The sequence below is a fragment of the Vespa velutina genome, chromosome 13 (assembly GCF_912470025.1).
Source record: "Vespa velutina chromosome 13, iVesVel2.1, whole genome shotgun sequence".
Taxonomy (NCBI): Eukaryota; Metazoa; Arthropoda; class Insecta; order Hymenoptera; family Vespidae; genus Vespa; species Vespa velutina.
Window position 1 is genome coordinate 3656364 of NC_062200.1, and position 13011 is coordinate 3669374.

Sequence of the window (13011 nt, forward strand, 5' to 3'; positions counted from 1 at the left end):
GGTAAAATTTTAAAGTACTGGAATTTTATATCAAAATTATTTTGAATTTTTAGAGCGTTTCTTTATTTATAATGTTTAATCGAATCTACTATTGTTTAAATATTGCTTTATTATACTCCGTATACATTAGAGATTGTTTAATTAATATAAAAACGACCGAAATTATTAATTTATAAGTTGTCACGATCAGAAATAAAGAGTAACGGTGTGCACTGGTCGGAGTACAAAAGAAAACTAACTCGTGAATCGTCAAAGTTAATCGAAGGACCGTTTATGTTTATTTTGCAGAAGGCCAAAAACTTCAAGGTAAAATTTTAAAGTACTGGAATCTTATATCAAAATTATTTTGAATTTTTAGAGCGTTTCTTTATTTATAATGTTTAATCGAATCTACTTTTGTTTAAATATTGCTTAATTATACTCCGTATACATTAGAGATTGTTTAATTAATTTAAAAATGACCGAAATTATTAATTTATAAGTTGTCACGATCAGAAATAGAGAGTATCGGTGTGCACTGGTCGGAGTACAAAAGAAAACTAACTCGTGAATCGTCAAAGTTAATCGAAGGACCGTTTATGTTTATTTTGCAGAAGGCCAAAAACTTCAAGGTAAAATTTTAAAGTACTGGAATCTTATATCAAAATTATTTTGAATTTTTAGAGCGTTTCTTTATTTATAATGTTTAATCGAATCTACTTTTGTTTAAATATTGCTTAATTATACTCCGTATACATTAGAGATTGTTTAATTAATTTAAAAACGACCGAAATTATTAATTTATAAGTTGTCGTGATCAGATATAGAGAGTATCGGTGTGCACTGATCGGAGTGCAAAAGAAAACTAACTTGTGAATCGTCAAAGTTAATCGAAGGACCGTTTATGTTTATTTTGCAGAAGGCCAAAAACTCCAAGGTAAAATTTTAAAGTACTGGAATTTTATATCAAAATTATTTTGAAATTTTAGAGCGTTTCTTTATTTATAATGTTTAATCGAATCTACTATTGTTTAAATATTGCTTTATTATACTCCGTATACATTAGAGATTGTTTAATTAATATAAAAACGACCGAAATTATTAATTTATAAGTTGTCACGATCAGAAATAAAGAGTATCGGTGTGCACTGGTCGGAGTACAAAAGAAAACTAACTCGTGAATCGTCAAAGTTAATCGAAGGACCGTTTATGTTTATTTTGCAGAAGGCCAAAAACTTCAAGGTAAAATTTTAAAGTACTGGAATCTTATATCAAAATTATTTTGAATTTTTAGAGCGTTTCTTTATTTATAATGTTTAATCGAATCTACTTTTGTTTAAATATTGCTTAATTATACTCCGTATACATTAGAGATTGTTTAATTAATTTAAAAACGACCGAAATTATTAATTTATAAGTTGTCACGATCAGAAATAGAGAGTATCGGTGTGCACTGGTCGGAGTACAAAAGAAAACTAACTCGTGAATCGTCAAAGTTAATCGAAGGACCGTTTATGTTTATTTTGCAGAAGGCCAAAAACTCCAAGGTAAAATTTTAAAGTACTGGAATTTTATATCAAAATTATTTTGAATTTTTAGAGCGTTTCTTTATTTATAATGTTTAATCGAATCTACTATTGTTTAAATATTGCTTTATTATACTCCGTATACATTAGAGATTGTTTAATTAATATAAAAACGACCGAAATTATTAATTTATAAGTTGTCACGATCAGAAATAAAGAGTATCGGTGTGCACTGGTCGGAATACAAAAGAAAACTAACTCGTGAATCGTCAAAGTTAATCGAAGGACCGTTTATGTTTATTTTGCAGAAGGCCAACAACTCCGAGGTAAAATTTTAAAGTACTGGAATCTTATTTTACAATTATTTTAAGTTTCTCGAACATGACAATCTTTTTAACGTTTAGGCGTACATATTAATTTTTAAATATTACTTTATTGTACTCCGTGTACAATAAAAATCGTTTAAGTAATTAAGAAATTATCCAAACTATTAATTTATAAATTTTTGTGTAAGAAAGAGAAAGAGTCGATGTATACTGGTCGAAGTGCAAAAGAAAACTAAATCGCGATTCGTCAAAGTTAATCGAAGGACCATTTATATTTATATTGCACATGGCCAACAACTCCGAAATAAAATTTTAAAGAATTGAAATATTAAATTAAAATTATTTAAAGTTTCTCACGCATGATAATCTTTATGTCATTGAATACAAATTTCTTTATTTTTACCATAGAATTATCTGTCCAAAAAGTGATCGTGTAAACTTTCTCGTGCTAACGTCGTTAAACACATTTTCTTTGCATTTAGGATGGTTCAGAAAATTTGAGTATCCTGCTATTCGTGTGCACAAACAAGCAGGTAACCGTTACTTTACGGAACAAATTCCATTCAACGTAATATGATTATCCTTACTAGGGTTACGTGTTTCTTCTCTTTTGTCATAAATTTCTTAAGGCGCTACACTACAAAATTTTTTCTTCTCGAATATTAACGAAAACAGCATCTATGTCAACAATGAGATCAAACGTAATTCTTAACTAAGATCCCTTTTAATACTTTAAAGACGAATGTTTGATTAAAGGATTTCATTTCCTTAAATTTTTGAAAAAACTTTTTTTGAAAATGGTGTCCATCATTTCTGATTATAACCTATGTAAACTTGTTAACCAATATAATAGGCGCATAGGTGGTACAGCGTTTCACTATTGTTTTTATAGTTCATATTTTGTCCATATTTGTCGCTTAAGTCGCATACGCTACAAGTGATGGTTGATGATTTTAAATCTTTAATACGAACTATTTCATGAACGAATTGTTTTATCAATATGCGATCAGCTGATCGCTGAAAATGTTTTCTATAATTTTTGTTAGTGATTTGTACAATGTTCAGAATCAGAATTGTTAATATAATTAATGAGTAATTGTAATTATATGGTGATAATTACATCAAATATATATATATAGTGAGGAGAAAATAGAATGGCTGCTCTGATGAAGAAAAGAGTATTAGCTGAATTTACTCAAAGTCAAGTATGTAATCTATGATCTCTCTTTCCTTCTGGATATTTGAATAATTTTCTTTTTCTTTTTATGTTTATAGGTTATCAATGAACCACCATTAAAAAGGTTAAGAACTTTACGACTTTCAGCAGCTGGAAGTAGTAAGAATGATGGCGAAGGTAGCTCTACGTTAGCTTATATAGAATGTTTAGAAAAATGTAAAGGTGGAAATGACGCATTACAGTTGCTCGTTCGTATATCTGACACTGTGACATGTATTTCTTCTGAAGATGTTCCTATAGCAATAAAGAAACTTTCAGAAAGATTTGCTATTGAAACTGAAGCTGCTGTACGTGCAAAAATATTATGGATATTTGGTGAACTTGGAGAAGTAACATTTGATGTTGCTGAAAAAGCACGTATTGTTAATGAAACGGCTGAACTTTTAAAACATGAAGAATCACATAGAGTTAAGAGTCAAGGATTAGCAACTTTGTTAAAATTGGGAGATTATCATAGGTATGCTTAAAATAACATTTGTTTAATATTGATTAATAACATTATTATAAAATGAAAATAATACAATTTTAATTTATAGAAATTTGGTATTAAAAGTTGCACGTGAACATTTACAAGATACATGGCATGGTGTACAAACACGATGTCTTTCTATAATTGGAAGATATTTAACAGCTAATACTACAGACGATACACTTATTTTTGTTGGTAATTATGCACGATCCCAAGATCCAAGAGTTCGTGCACAAGCCTTTGAAACAATGGCAGAATTACATTCTCATAGAGGTTGTAGATTGCCTGCTAGTTTCTTTGGAGAAGCATGCGCTGCTCTTCGTGATGATAATGAAATAGTGAGACGTGCTGTTCTCAAAATAATTTGGCTTCTTGGTATTGAATATCCTGAAAAGTAAGATATCATAAATAATATGACCTTATGTCGTTTGTATTTTATTAATTATTTTCTTTTTATTTGTAGCATGGTCGTTGGGTTAGATGGAGAAGATGTACGCATGGTTGATTGTACATTTTCTCAAATTTGTAGTTTGATGGGTGATTTGTCGCCACGCGTTAGAGCTTCAGCTATGTCTCTATTAGGTACAATGAAAGGTGTTTCACGACGTTATATAGAACAAGCATTGGATAAGAAACAAAAAGTAGTAGAAGTGGATAGTGCAGTTAGACCAGAAGTCGAAGAAAAGAGTGGCTCTTGTGGAGCATTTATTCATGGTTTAGAAGATGAATTTTTAGAGGTGAATCAATATATAAAAAGTTTGATTTATATATATATATATATGTGTGTGTGTGTGTGTGTGTATAGTTAAAATATCAATTTATAAATTATATATTAATTATTATAGGTCCGGACAGCAGCTGTTGAAGCACTATGTAAATTATCTTTAGAACAACCAAGTATAGCCAGAATCTCGTTAGATTTTATGGTAGATATGTTTAATGATGAAATTCAAAATGTTAGATTAAGAGCAATAGAATCTTTAAGAAAAATGTCTGCTAGTGTCACTCTTAGAGAAGATCAATTGGAAACAATATTGGGTGCACTAGAAGATTTTTCTGGGGAAGTAAGAGAAGGTTTGCATGCTACGTTAGCAGCTAGTCAACTTGCTACTAGAAATTGTCTTCACATGTGTGTCAATCGTCTGTTAGATAATTTAACGCGTTATCCACAAGATAGAGAAAGTATTAGAGTATGTTTGGCGGCATTGGGAGCTTCGCATCCTTATCTTACTTTACCTTTAGTACCACAACTTCTTGGACGACATCCATTCTTTGATACACCAGAACCAGATGTAGATGAACCATCTTGTATCCTTCATTGTTATTATAAACAGCATCGAAATTCATTAAAAAAATTCTTATATGAATCTTAACATTTTTAATCAGATGCAAGTGTATTGGTATTGATATTCAATGCAGCATTACATTGTCCAAGTATGCATGCCTTATTTACGGAACATACTTCTAAACATTATCACTATTTGCGCGATACAATGCCACATTTAGTGCCGAGATTACGTCCAGCAGTAACTAATGGTTCAGGACCAAACAAGGAAGATACCGCTAATGAGGAACGTAGAGATCGTAGAGGAAGAGAATTTTTAGAAAAAATAGTAATGGGTATAGAAAATGCAAGGCCAGGTGGTAGAGTAAATACTAAACTTTTAGAAACTGCTACTATTGACCTTGATCGTCTCGCGGAAATGGATAATAGAATGGAAGGTGCAGCTCGTTTTACAGCCTTGTACATTCGCTGTTTATTATTATTGAAATCAGTTTTGAAAGAATTTTCGGTCTCTGCAACCACTTCAATATCAGCAAGTCCAGTACCAAATACAACCAACAATGTTTCTGCTCTACTTCAACATACACAAAAGTATATATATATATATATATATATATATGTTTCAATATTCTTTTTATAATTTTTAATCATTTCTATAACAAATAATTAATTTTCATAATTTTTGTTTTTTTAATTAAACAGGCTGCAACGATTGTTTAGTGGATTAGGAGATGCTGAAGTAACATTAGCTAATGACGTGTGGCTGAAAGCTTTAGCTGTAGAATTAGTTCGTGTTACAAGAAGTGCTACGGGCAGTGCTCTTCCACTCGCTCGTTATTTTTTGTCAGAAGCAGATTCTTTACCGCAAGATACTTCAAAATTACCGCCCTTTTCTAGGGCATTGGTTCTTCAAATTCCAAATCTGGCAGATGTAAAGCCAGGATCATTGACACGGCTTTTATTACCGTTGCTTTTAAAGTCTCCTTTACAGGGTGAAGAAAGACTCCCAAGACCGTCCATATCTACTCGATTTTGTCGTGCTATTATCGAAGAACCTAGAGGAGATGCGGACGCTGCATTGAAGTTTACAGGTGGCCTGTTATTAGGCATTTCTTTAACAGCTAAAATATTAAATTTACGTGATCCTGGCATTTTAAGAGTTAAATTAAGACATCCAGATCAGCAAGTACAATTATTGTTACCTCGACAATCAGATTTGCGTCTTCAGAACTCTGATCAAAATGATTATAGATTAAGAACTACTGTACTTTTATCACATCAAGTATGGATGGAGGCTTGCAATGTAGAAATATCTTTAGCACTTCTTGTGCCTTCGGCTACAGTATTTTCACATGCTCCTTTAGAAGATCCATGTGTTATAGATCTTTGTAAACCAACTAAAGTATCTATAGCACCGAAACCGATAAAGAGAGGCATATAATTTTATTTTTGTATAATAACAATGTTTTATTATACAATCAATAAATATTTTACATGGAAATATTTTTTTTTCTTCTTTTTTTTTTTTTTTTTTTTTTTTTTATTGTATATATATATATATATCTAAATCTAATTTATGTTATTTTACTTTTTATCTTATCTATAATTTCTCTTTTTCTTCATCAAATGTTTTAACATTAGAATTGAATGAGGAATTAATTATCTTATCTCGAATTGACTAAAAAAAAGAATTGTTTTTTATTATAATCCTTTTGTAATTAGATTTTTGTAGAAAAATTATATGCAAGGAATGAATAATTTTTACATTTTTCTTTTCCTCTATGCAATGATTACATTATATTCTCTATTTTTATCGCCAATTAGAGAATGAACTTCCCCTAAAACAAAAAGGTACATTTTCGTTTTTATAACATATAATCTTTGATCTTTATATTATATATTTTTTCTGAAATTATATGTATGTATATATGTATATATTCAATAATACTTACCCTGAAAATACAGGTTTTTCAGGCTCTGAAGTTTTTTGAGCTAAACTACCAAAAGTGAGACCACCAGATTGACTAGCTAAGGATTCAAATGTATTACTACCTGTTGTATTTCCAAATACAGTTGACATAGTATTTCCAAGTGGCGAAGGACTTCCACCTATAGAAGGTGGACTTCCAAATCCTAATTCAAAAATTTTATTTATTATTATTATTATTATTATTATTATTACACATACACACACATTAATTGATATAAATTATAGCAGATTCAATGTTAACTTATATTTACCTCCTTGTGAAGTAGAACCAAATCCTGTTCCTCCAAATCCCATTGAGCTAAAAACTGATTTAGATGCTTCAAATATTCCAGGCGGTGATTCAAATACTGGTTTAGCACCAAAAGCAGATGCTTGACCAAAGGGTGATTGTGATCCTAATACAGATGGTGTACCTCCACCTACCATTGGTGGTGTACCATTTACTGGAGTTCCGAATACAGAAGTTGCCCCTGTAGTAGGAATATTATTCGTAGAACCTCCAAATATAGAGGAAGATCCTGAAGTAGCATTTCCTATTGCTGGTGCAGCATTTCCAAATATTGATCCAGAAGGAGAACTAGCAACTGCCGTTGAAGATGCAGTATTTGGATTAACACTGAATAAAGAATTTGATCCTGATGTAGCTCCTCCACCTCCAAATATTAAACTATTTGTAGCGTTATTATCAAAAATCGATCCTGTTGAAGTCGAACCAAATGTGATAGAAGAATTTCCACCGAATATAGATGTATTCGTAGATGATGGAGCATTTGATCCAAAAATAGAGGTAGTTGATGAAGGCGTAGATATACTATCAAATGGAGGTGTAGTTGAAGAATTGTTAAATGGTATAGAAGCAGTTGTTATAGTTGCTTTTACGAAGATATTTGTAACTGAAGTAACGGACGTTGTTGTAGGGAATTGAGAACTTGTAACTGTTGTTTGTGCAGCTTTTCCAAAATCTGGTGTAATTGAAGACACTGTTGTAGTGCTACCAAAAGGTAATGTGGTAGATGCAGTAGTTACCACAGTTGCATTTGTTGTTGGTAAGGTCATATCAGATTGACCAAATATAGGTTTAGATAAAGAGCTATAAAATTGCGAAGTAGTGCTTTGATTTGTAGTAGTTGTACTAAAGTCAGGTATTATTGAAGGAGTAGAAGAAAATCCACTAAATGTAATTGGAGAAGATGAAGTAGTTGTTTGTGGTCCAAAAATTGGTGATGCAGAAGATGTGGTTTTAGTTATTGCAAAAGTAGATGCAGGTGAAATAGTAGATGAACTTCCTCCAAAAATAGATGCATTGGAAGTTGTTGGTTGTCCACTAAATAATGTTGGTGTACTTAATGTTGATGTATTCAATGATTGTATTGGAGTATTGTTTGGTCCAAATATAGATGTTGTTTTATCAGTTGTACTAACTGTTCCAGAAGTAGGTATAACTGAAGCTTCAGAAGTTTTTTCTACATTGGGTTTTGATGTTAAATTTTCATATGTATTATTATTAGTTGTAGCCTGAGTAAAAACTGCAGGATTAGTATCGTTTAAAGAGAATAATTTAACCGTACTATTTGCTGGAATATTTTCGTTATTTATAAAAGATGTAATTTCACTCTGATCATTTTTCTCGATATCTGAAAATAATCCCGTCAAATCCAACAATTCTTTTGGCGAATTTGTTACTGATAATGAAATGGAACTTATAGTTTCCGAAACAAAAGAAAATAGTTTTGAAGCAGACGTAGGAGGGTTTGATGGCGAATTTTTTCCAATTGGAGGCAACATATTTGAATTAGCAAAACTAAATGTATTAATAGATTCAGTTTTAGCAATCGTTGATGTTGCAACTGGTGTTATTGTCACTGAAGAGGAAATATTTCGTGGCATGGATTGACTTTTGGCCAATGAAAGTTCTAATGGTAATGCATTAGTCAATGTGTTATTTGAAAATGACATTGATTCAGAATTAAGGAAAGCATTTTTTGTCAATGTTTGATTATCATTTTTGATTTCTGTATCTTTAGATAACGGTTTAGCATATATATTATTGTAAGTTTTTTGTGCTGTTAAATCTACAGTAGCATTATTTTTCCCAATAGATAATGATTCAAAACTTTCTGGATATGCAGTCTGAATACTGGATTTTTTATCAATTTGTGAAAATTTATTCACAGATGGAGGAGGAAAAGTAATGATGTTGGATGACTGTTTGCCTTGTGTTTTGTTTTGAATCGAAATTGAATTTGCATCGGGTGATCCAATTTTGGCAACAACATTGTTCAATAAAGCCAAAGGACATTGCGGTTTAAGTCCTTCTACAGCTTGTTTCTCTACTGTATCATATTTGGTTACAGGCTGTTCTATCCTGTGTTTAGAATCTGTATTTACAGGACTTAGAGATGCTAAAGAGGATAAAGTAGCCTTTAAACGATCTTGAATAGGAGATGGGTTTGCAGGCTTTATCAATTTTGGCGATGATTCTAGAAGTAAATTTTTCAATTTTAATTGTTTTTCATATGTAAAACTAAGCGTTTTAGAAGCAATAGTTTTACACCGTGCATCAATAACATCTGTATTTCCATGGACAGTTGATGTTCCTTTAGATGATACTTTCAAATTATTCATCATATGATTCAATCCAGAAATTTTATTTGTACGATTTAACGACTTCAACTTTTTATTAAGTTGTTCTATTCTACTTTTTTCCTTTATAATAATCTTATTATGCAATACAAGATTTTGATAAAGAAATTCCAAACTAGGAATTTTCATTTTAGATTTTTTCTGATATATATGCTCTGACCATTCAAAATCAAGAACTTTGTTGGCTTGTGAAAGTTGTGATTGAGTATAATAAAAAAGTCTCTGGGTATCTGCTATTTTACTATTTTCACAATTTCTAGTAGTGCCTTCAGAATTTACTGCGTTTTTCGATTTAGCTTCTTCAACCCAAGCAAAGGATTGCAAAAGTAAAGCCTTTAAATAAGCAATATCGGTGGATAGACTATTTGTAGTTTCTCGTAATTCAGTAAGAAATTGATCTATAATAGCTGATCTTCCTCCTAATTGTTTTCTTTCTTCTTCTGATCCATACTCCCATATTTGTGGTTCTAATCTGTTTTGTAATTCTTTTTCAAAAAGAGTAAGTAATTCTGTAAAAGCACGTACATAAATACTATCATCGATCTGTACTTTTTGTTCAACAACAGGTTCACTTGTATGTACTTCTTTTGTCACAGTAGACTTGGGATCCACTTTTTCAACTTCTTGAGAAAGTGACTTTTTAGGAATATCTGATTTGACATCAATTTTAACAGGAATTGATACTTTTTCCTCCGTAGTATTTACCATAGTTGGTGGAGGTTGTTGAAAAAATCCAGCAGCTTTTAATGAATCACCAAAGATATTTGCTATTGCTGTTTTAGGACGTTCAGGTGTTATGTTTCGATTTTCTTTTGGACAGGGAGTACTAGTTATTGCTGAACTTAATGATACATTAGAAGGTAACGTGTTTGGAGAAGATGGTAATAAGTTTACAATCTCAGTAGGTGGCGAAGTAATGCCAGGACAATTGGGAGTTAAATTAACCATGTGAAAACTACACAATTGACCAGAAGTTCCTAAAATATGAAGCATGGGAACAGGATGTGGAAGAGTTGTATCAGTTCCCCATGGTAATTTTTGTACTGGTGTTTTATCTATGACCAAACCAACTGGATAACTTTCTGTCGTTTTGATAAGTGGTAACTGTGCTCTACCACTATCGATCAATATCCATTGATTCCAGCTACTACCATTGTCTGTTGATCCTAAAACAGCTACTTCACTACTCCAACTACTTGCTGCAATAATGAGACCCCACTCTTGCACATAATCAAAATAATAACGTGGAGTATCTTTATTTCCTTCTGTCTCAAAGACTCCATATGTAATATCTTCGTAACACGTAAAAATTGCATTTGTTTCTCCTTTAGGAGCATCAATAATAAGTACATTGATATGATGTTCTTCATTTAAATAAGCTGCACAAAATTGATAATTACTAATCCATAAAATCGATATAACTTTACCAATGTAAGGATTAGGTCCTGTGATTATTCTAGCTATTTTTAAATCTGGCTTAAGTTGCACTATATTTCCATTCTTACATCCTACAACAATTTGTTTTCCTTTAAGGCTCCATGCCAAACATAATGCATCAATTCCATTTAATTTCTCTAAAGCTTTTAATCCAACTGCTTTTTCTTTTCCATCTTTTATTTCAAAATTACCAATACTATGATCTGTAGTTACAGTACAGAACATTCTTGGCATACTAGGATTCCATCGTAAATCTAACACAAAAGTTTCTACGTTTGATAAAGATAATTGAATTTCATGTAATAACACGATATCCTAAAAATAATAAAATATGAAATATAAATATATTATTTTTGTAAATTGTAATGTTATTATATACATACGTGTTTTATGAAGGCATGAGCATCATAGATGAATACTTTAGGTACCAATGGTGTAATGGCAAGGTAAGAATAATCACAATTAAATGTTATCTTAGATATAATGAATGGTAAATTGACTTCTATTTTGCGTTCTACATTAATTTCGCTTCCTGATAATAATATAATCAATTTGTCGTTATTTGCTATATAAAGTAATCCTCTTTTTCTGTCTACAGTAATAAGATTGCAAGCTATTGGAATGGATGCGAAACTATTACATATTTGAGATGTATTTGCTTGTTTAAACAGAAATTCCTAAAATCATAATATTTCATGATTAATATTATTTTATATTTACTTTATTTATGTCTGTTTTAATTAACACGCAATATTTTATACGCATATATATATATATATATAGTAATATTAATAAAAAAAATATTCACATTCAAAATATAATTATAAATATTAGTAAAATATAAATGATGATTTCACAAATTTATGCAATTACTATTTATTTATATATACATAACATAAAATCATTGAAGAGATTCAAACGTTATTATAACCATACCTGCACATCTTTCGAATCAGGAGCCGTGTTCATGATTAATAAAACTTTCTATTTTAGTTTATTGTCAGATAAAAAAATAAAATATATAATTCCCGTAGAAAATATTAAACGTTAACAACAAATTAAACGAAGTAATAAATGGATTTTCATAAATATAATCTAAATTTCTTTCCTAGCAAGTTTCGTAATAAAAGAGAAATTATAATACAAAAGAAATCGAAGAAATTATAAATCAACAATATTAATTACATATTATTTTATAACGATTGCAAATAACACTGTTGACAACATAACATTTCTTATTATAAAAGATCTTATTCTCAAAATTAAACACTGTTCAAAACTCGTTTATGTTAGTTTATCTACTTCGTATCTTTCGTACGTAACGAAACTCAACTGAAAGAAGATAATTACAAAATATGACACTAGAGGTCTCACCGTTCGCACGTTTGCAACTCGTATAATAAAGTTAGGTTAAAAAGTACATGTGATTGAATATTGTTAATGTGAATAAATTTAATAATTTTTGTAATGACAATTGTAAGCTGATATAAATTATATTCATAATGGAAGAATTACGTATGTATTACTTTTATCTGATAATGAACATTTTATTTTTGCATTTATGTATAGATTATATGTATTATATATAAATAAATAAACATATAAATCCTTTTTTTTTTTATTTTAGAGAAAAAAAGGCACCCAAAAAGAGTTCCCATTAGCAAAGAGAAACTCTTGAAGTATCATAAAGGAGCGGGGATTAACTTACAAAATAAGACCACTAAGATAAAACATAAAATACATAGGGAAAAACTTAAACTAAAAGAAAATGTTATAAGAGCAGCAATTGAGAATACTGCCAGAGCAGAATTACTTTTAACTGAAGATCATGGTCATTTAGAAGCTGATGCTGGAGAGACAACGACTCAATATAAGCAATCAGAAATTGCTGCTAACGTTGATATAACCAGTGCTACAAAGTTCTTTACGTTAGATTTAAATTTTGGTCCATATTGTTTAAGATATTCTAGAAATGGTAGACATTTAGTCTTAGGTGGTAGAAAAGGACATGTAGCAGCATTTAATTGGGTGACAAAAAAACTTGCCTGTGAAATGAATGTTATGGAATCTGTACATGATTTATCATGGCTTCATATCGAGACAATGTTTGCAGTTGCAC

The 13011-nt window shown here is 30.5% G+C and overlaps 3 protein-coding genes across 4 annotated transcripts in view; 2 read left to right on the plus strand and 1 right to left on the minus strand.

The window, feature by feature from the left end:
* Positions 1-2795: 2795 nt before the first annotated feature.
* LOC124953974 (integrator complex subunit 4) lies at positions 2796-6323 on the plus strand. Its single transcript, XM_047506110.1, has 7 exons — positions 2796-3036; positions 3107-3525; positions 3605-3931; positions 4001-4274; positions 4383-4845; positions 4924-5413; positions 5525-6323. The coding sequence occupies exons 1-7, from the start codon at positions 2986-2988 to the stop codon at positions 6261-6263; spliced, it is 2763 nt and encodes a 920-aa protein (XP_047362066.1). The 5' UTR covers positions 2796-2985; the 3' UTR covers positions 6264-6323.
* LOC124953973 (nuclear pore complex protein Nup214-like) lies at positions 3527-12226 on the minus strand. Of its 2 annotated transcripts, XR_007102393.1 has the most exons (6): positions 11829-12226; positions 11276-11569; positions 7064-11207; positions 6775-6955; positions 4774-6660; positions 3527-3924 (listed from the first exon to the last, which is right to left on the minus strand). XR_007102393.1 is itself a non-coding variant. In XM_047506109.1 (5 exons), exons 1-5 carry the CDS (start codon positions 11859-11861, stop codon positions 6633-6635), a joined length of 4680 nt encoding a protein of 1559 aa, XP_047362065.1. In that variant the 5' UTR covers positions 11862-12226; the 3' UTR covers positions 3527-6632. The 2 variants fall into 2 exon arrangements, 1 of the variants encoding a protein (XP_047362065.1); XM_047506109.1 differs by having other exon boundaries at positions 3527-6660.
* A 19-nt stretch (positions 12227-12245) lies between these two features.
* Positions 12246-13011, plus strand: part of LOC124953976 (WD repeat-containing protein 46) — a 2384-nt gene continuing 1618 nt past the window's right edge. Inside the window, exons 1-2 of the mRNA XM_047506114.1 lie at positions 12246-12407; positions 12520-13011. The exon at positions 12520-13011 is cut by the window's right edge and continues 200 nt beyond it. Of these exons, the coding sequence (XP_047362070.1) occupies positions 12395-12407; positions 12520-13011 (505 nt within the window). The 5' untranslated portion in view covers positions 12246-12394. The remainder of the gene's footprint in view (positions 12408-12519) is intronic.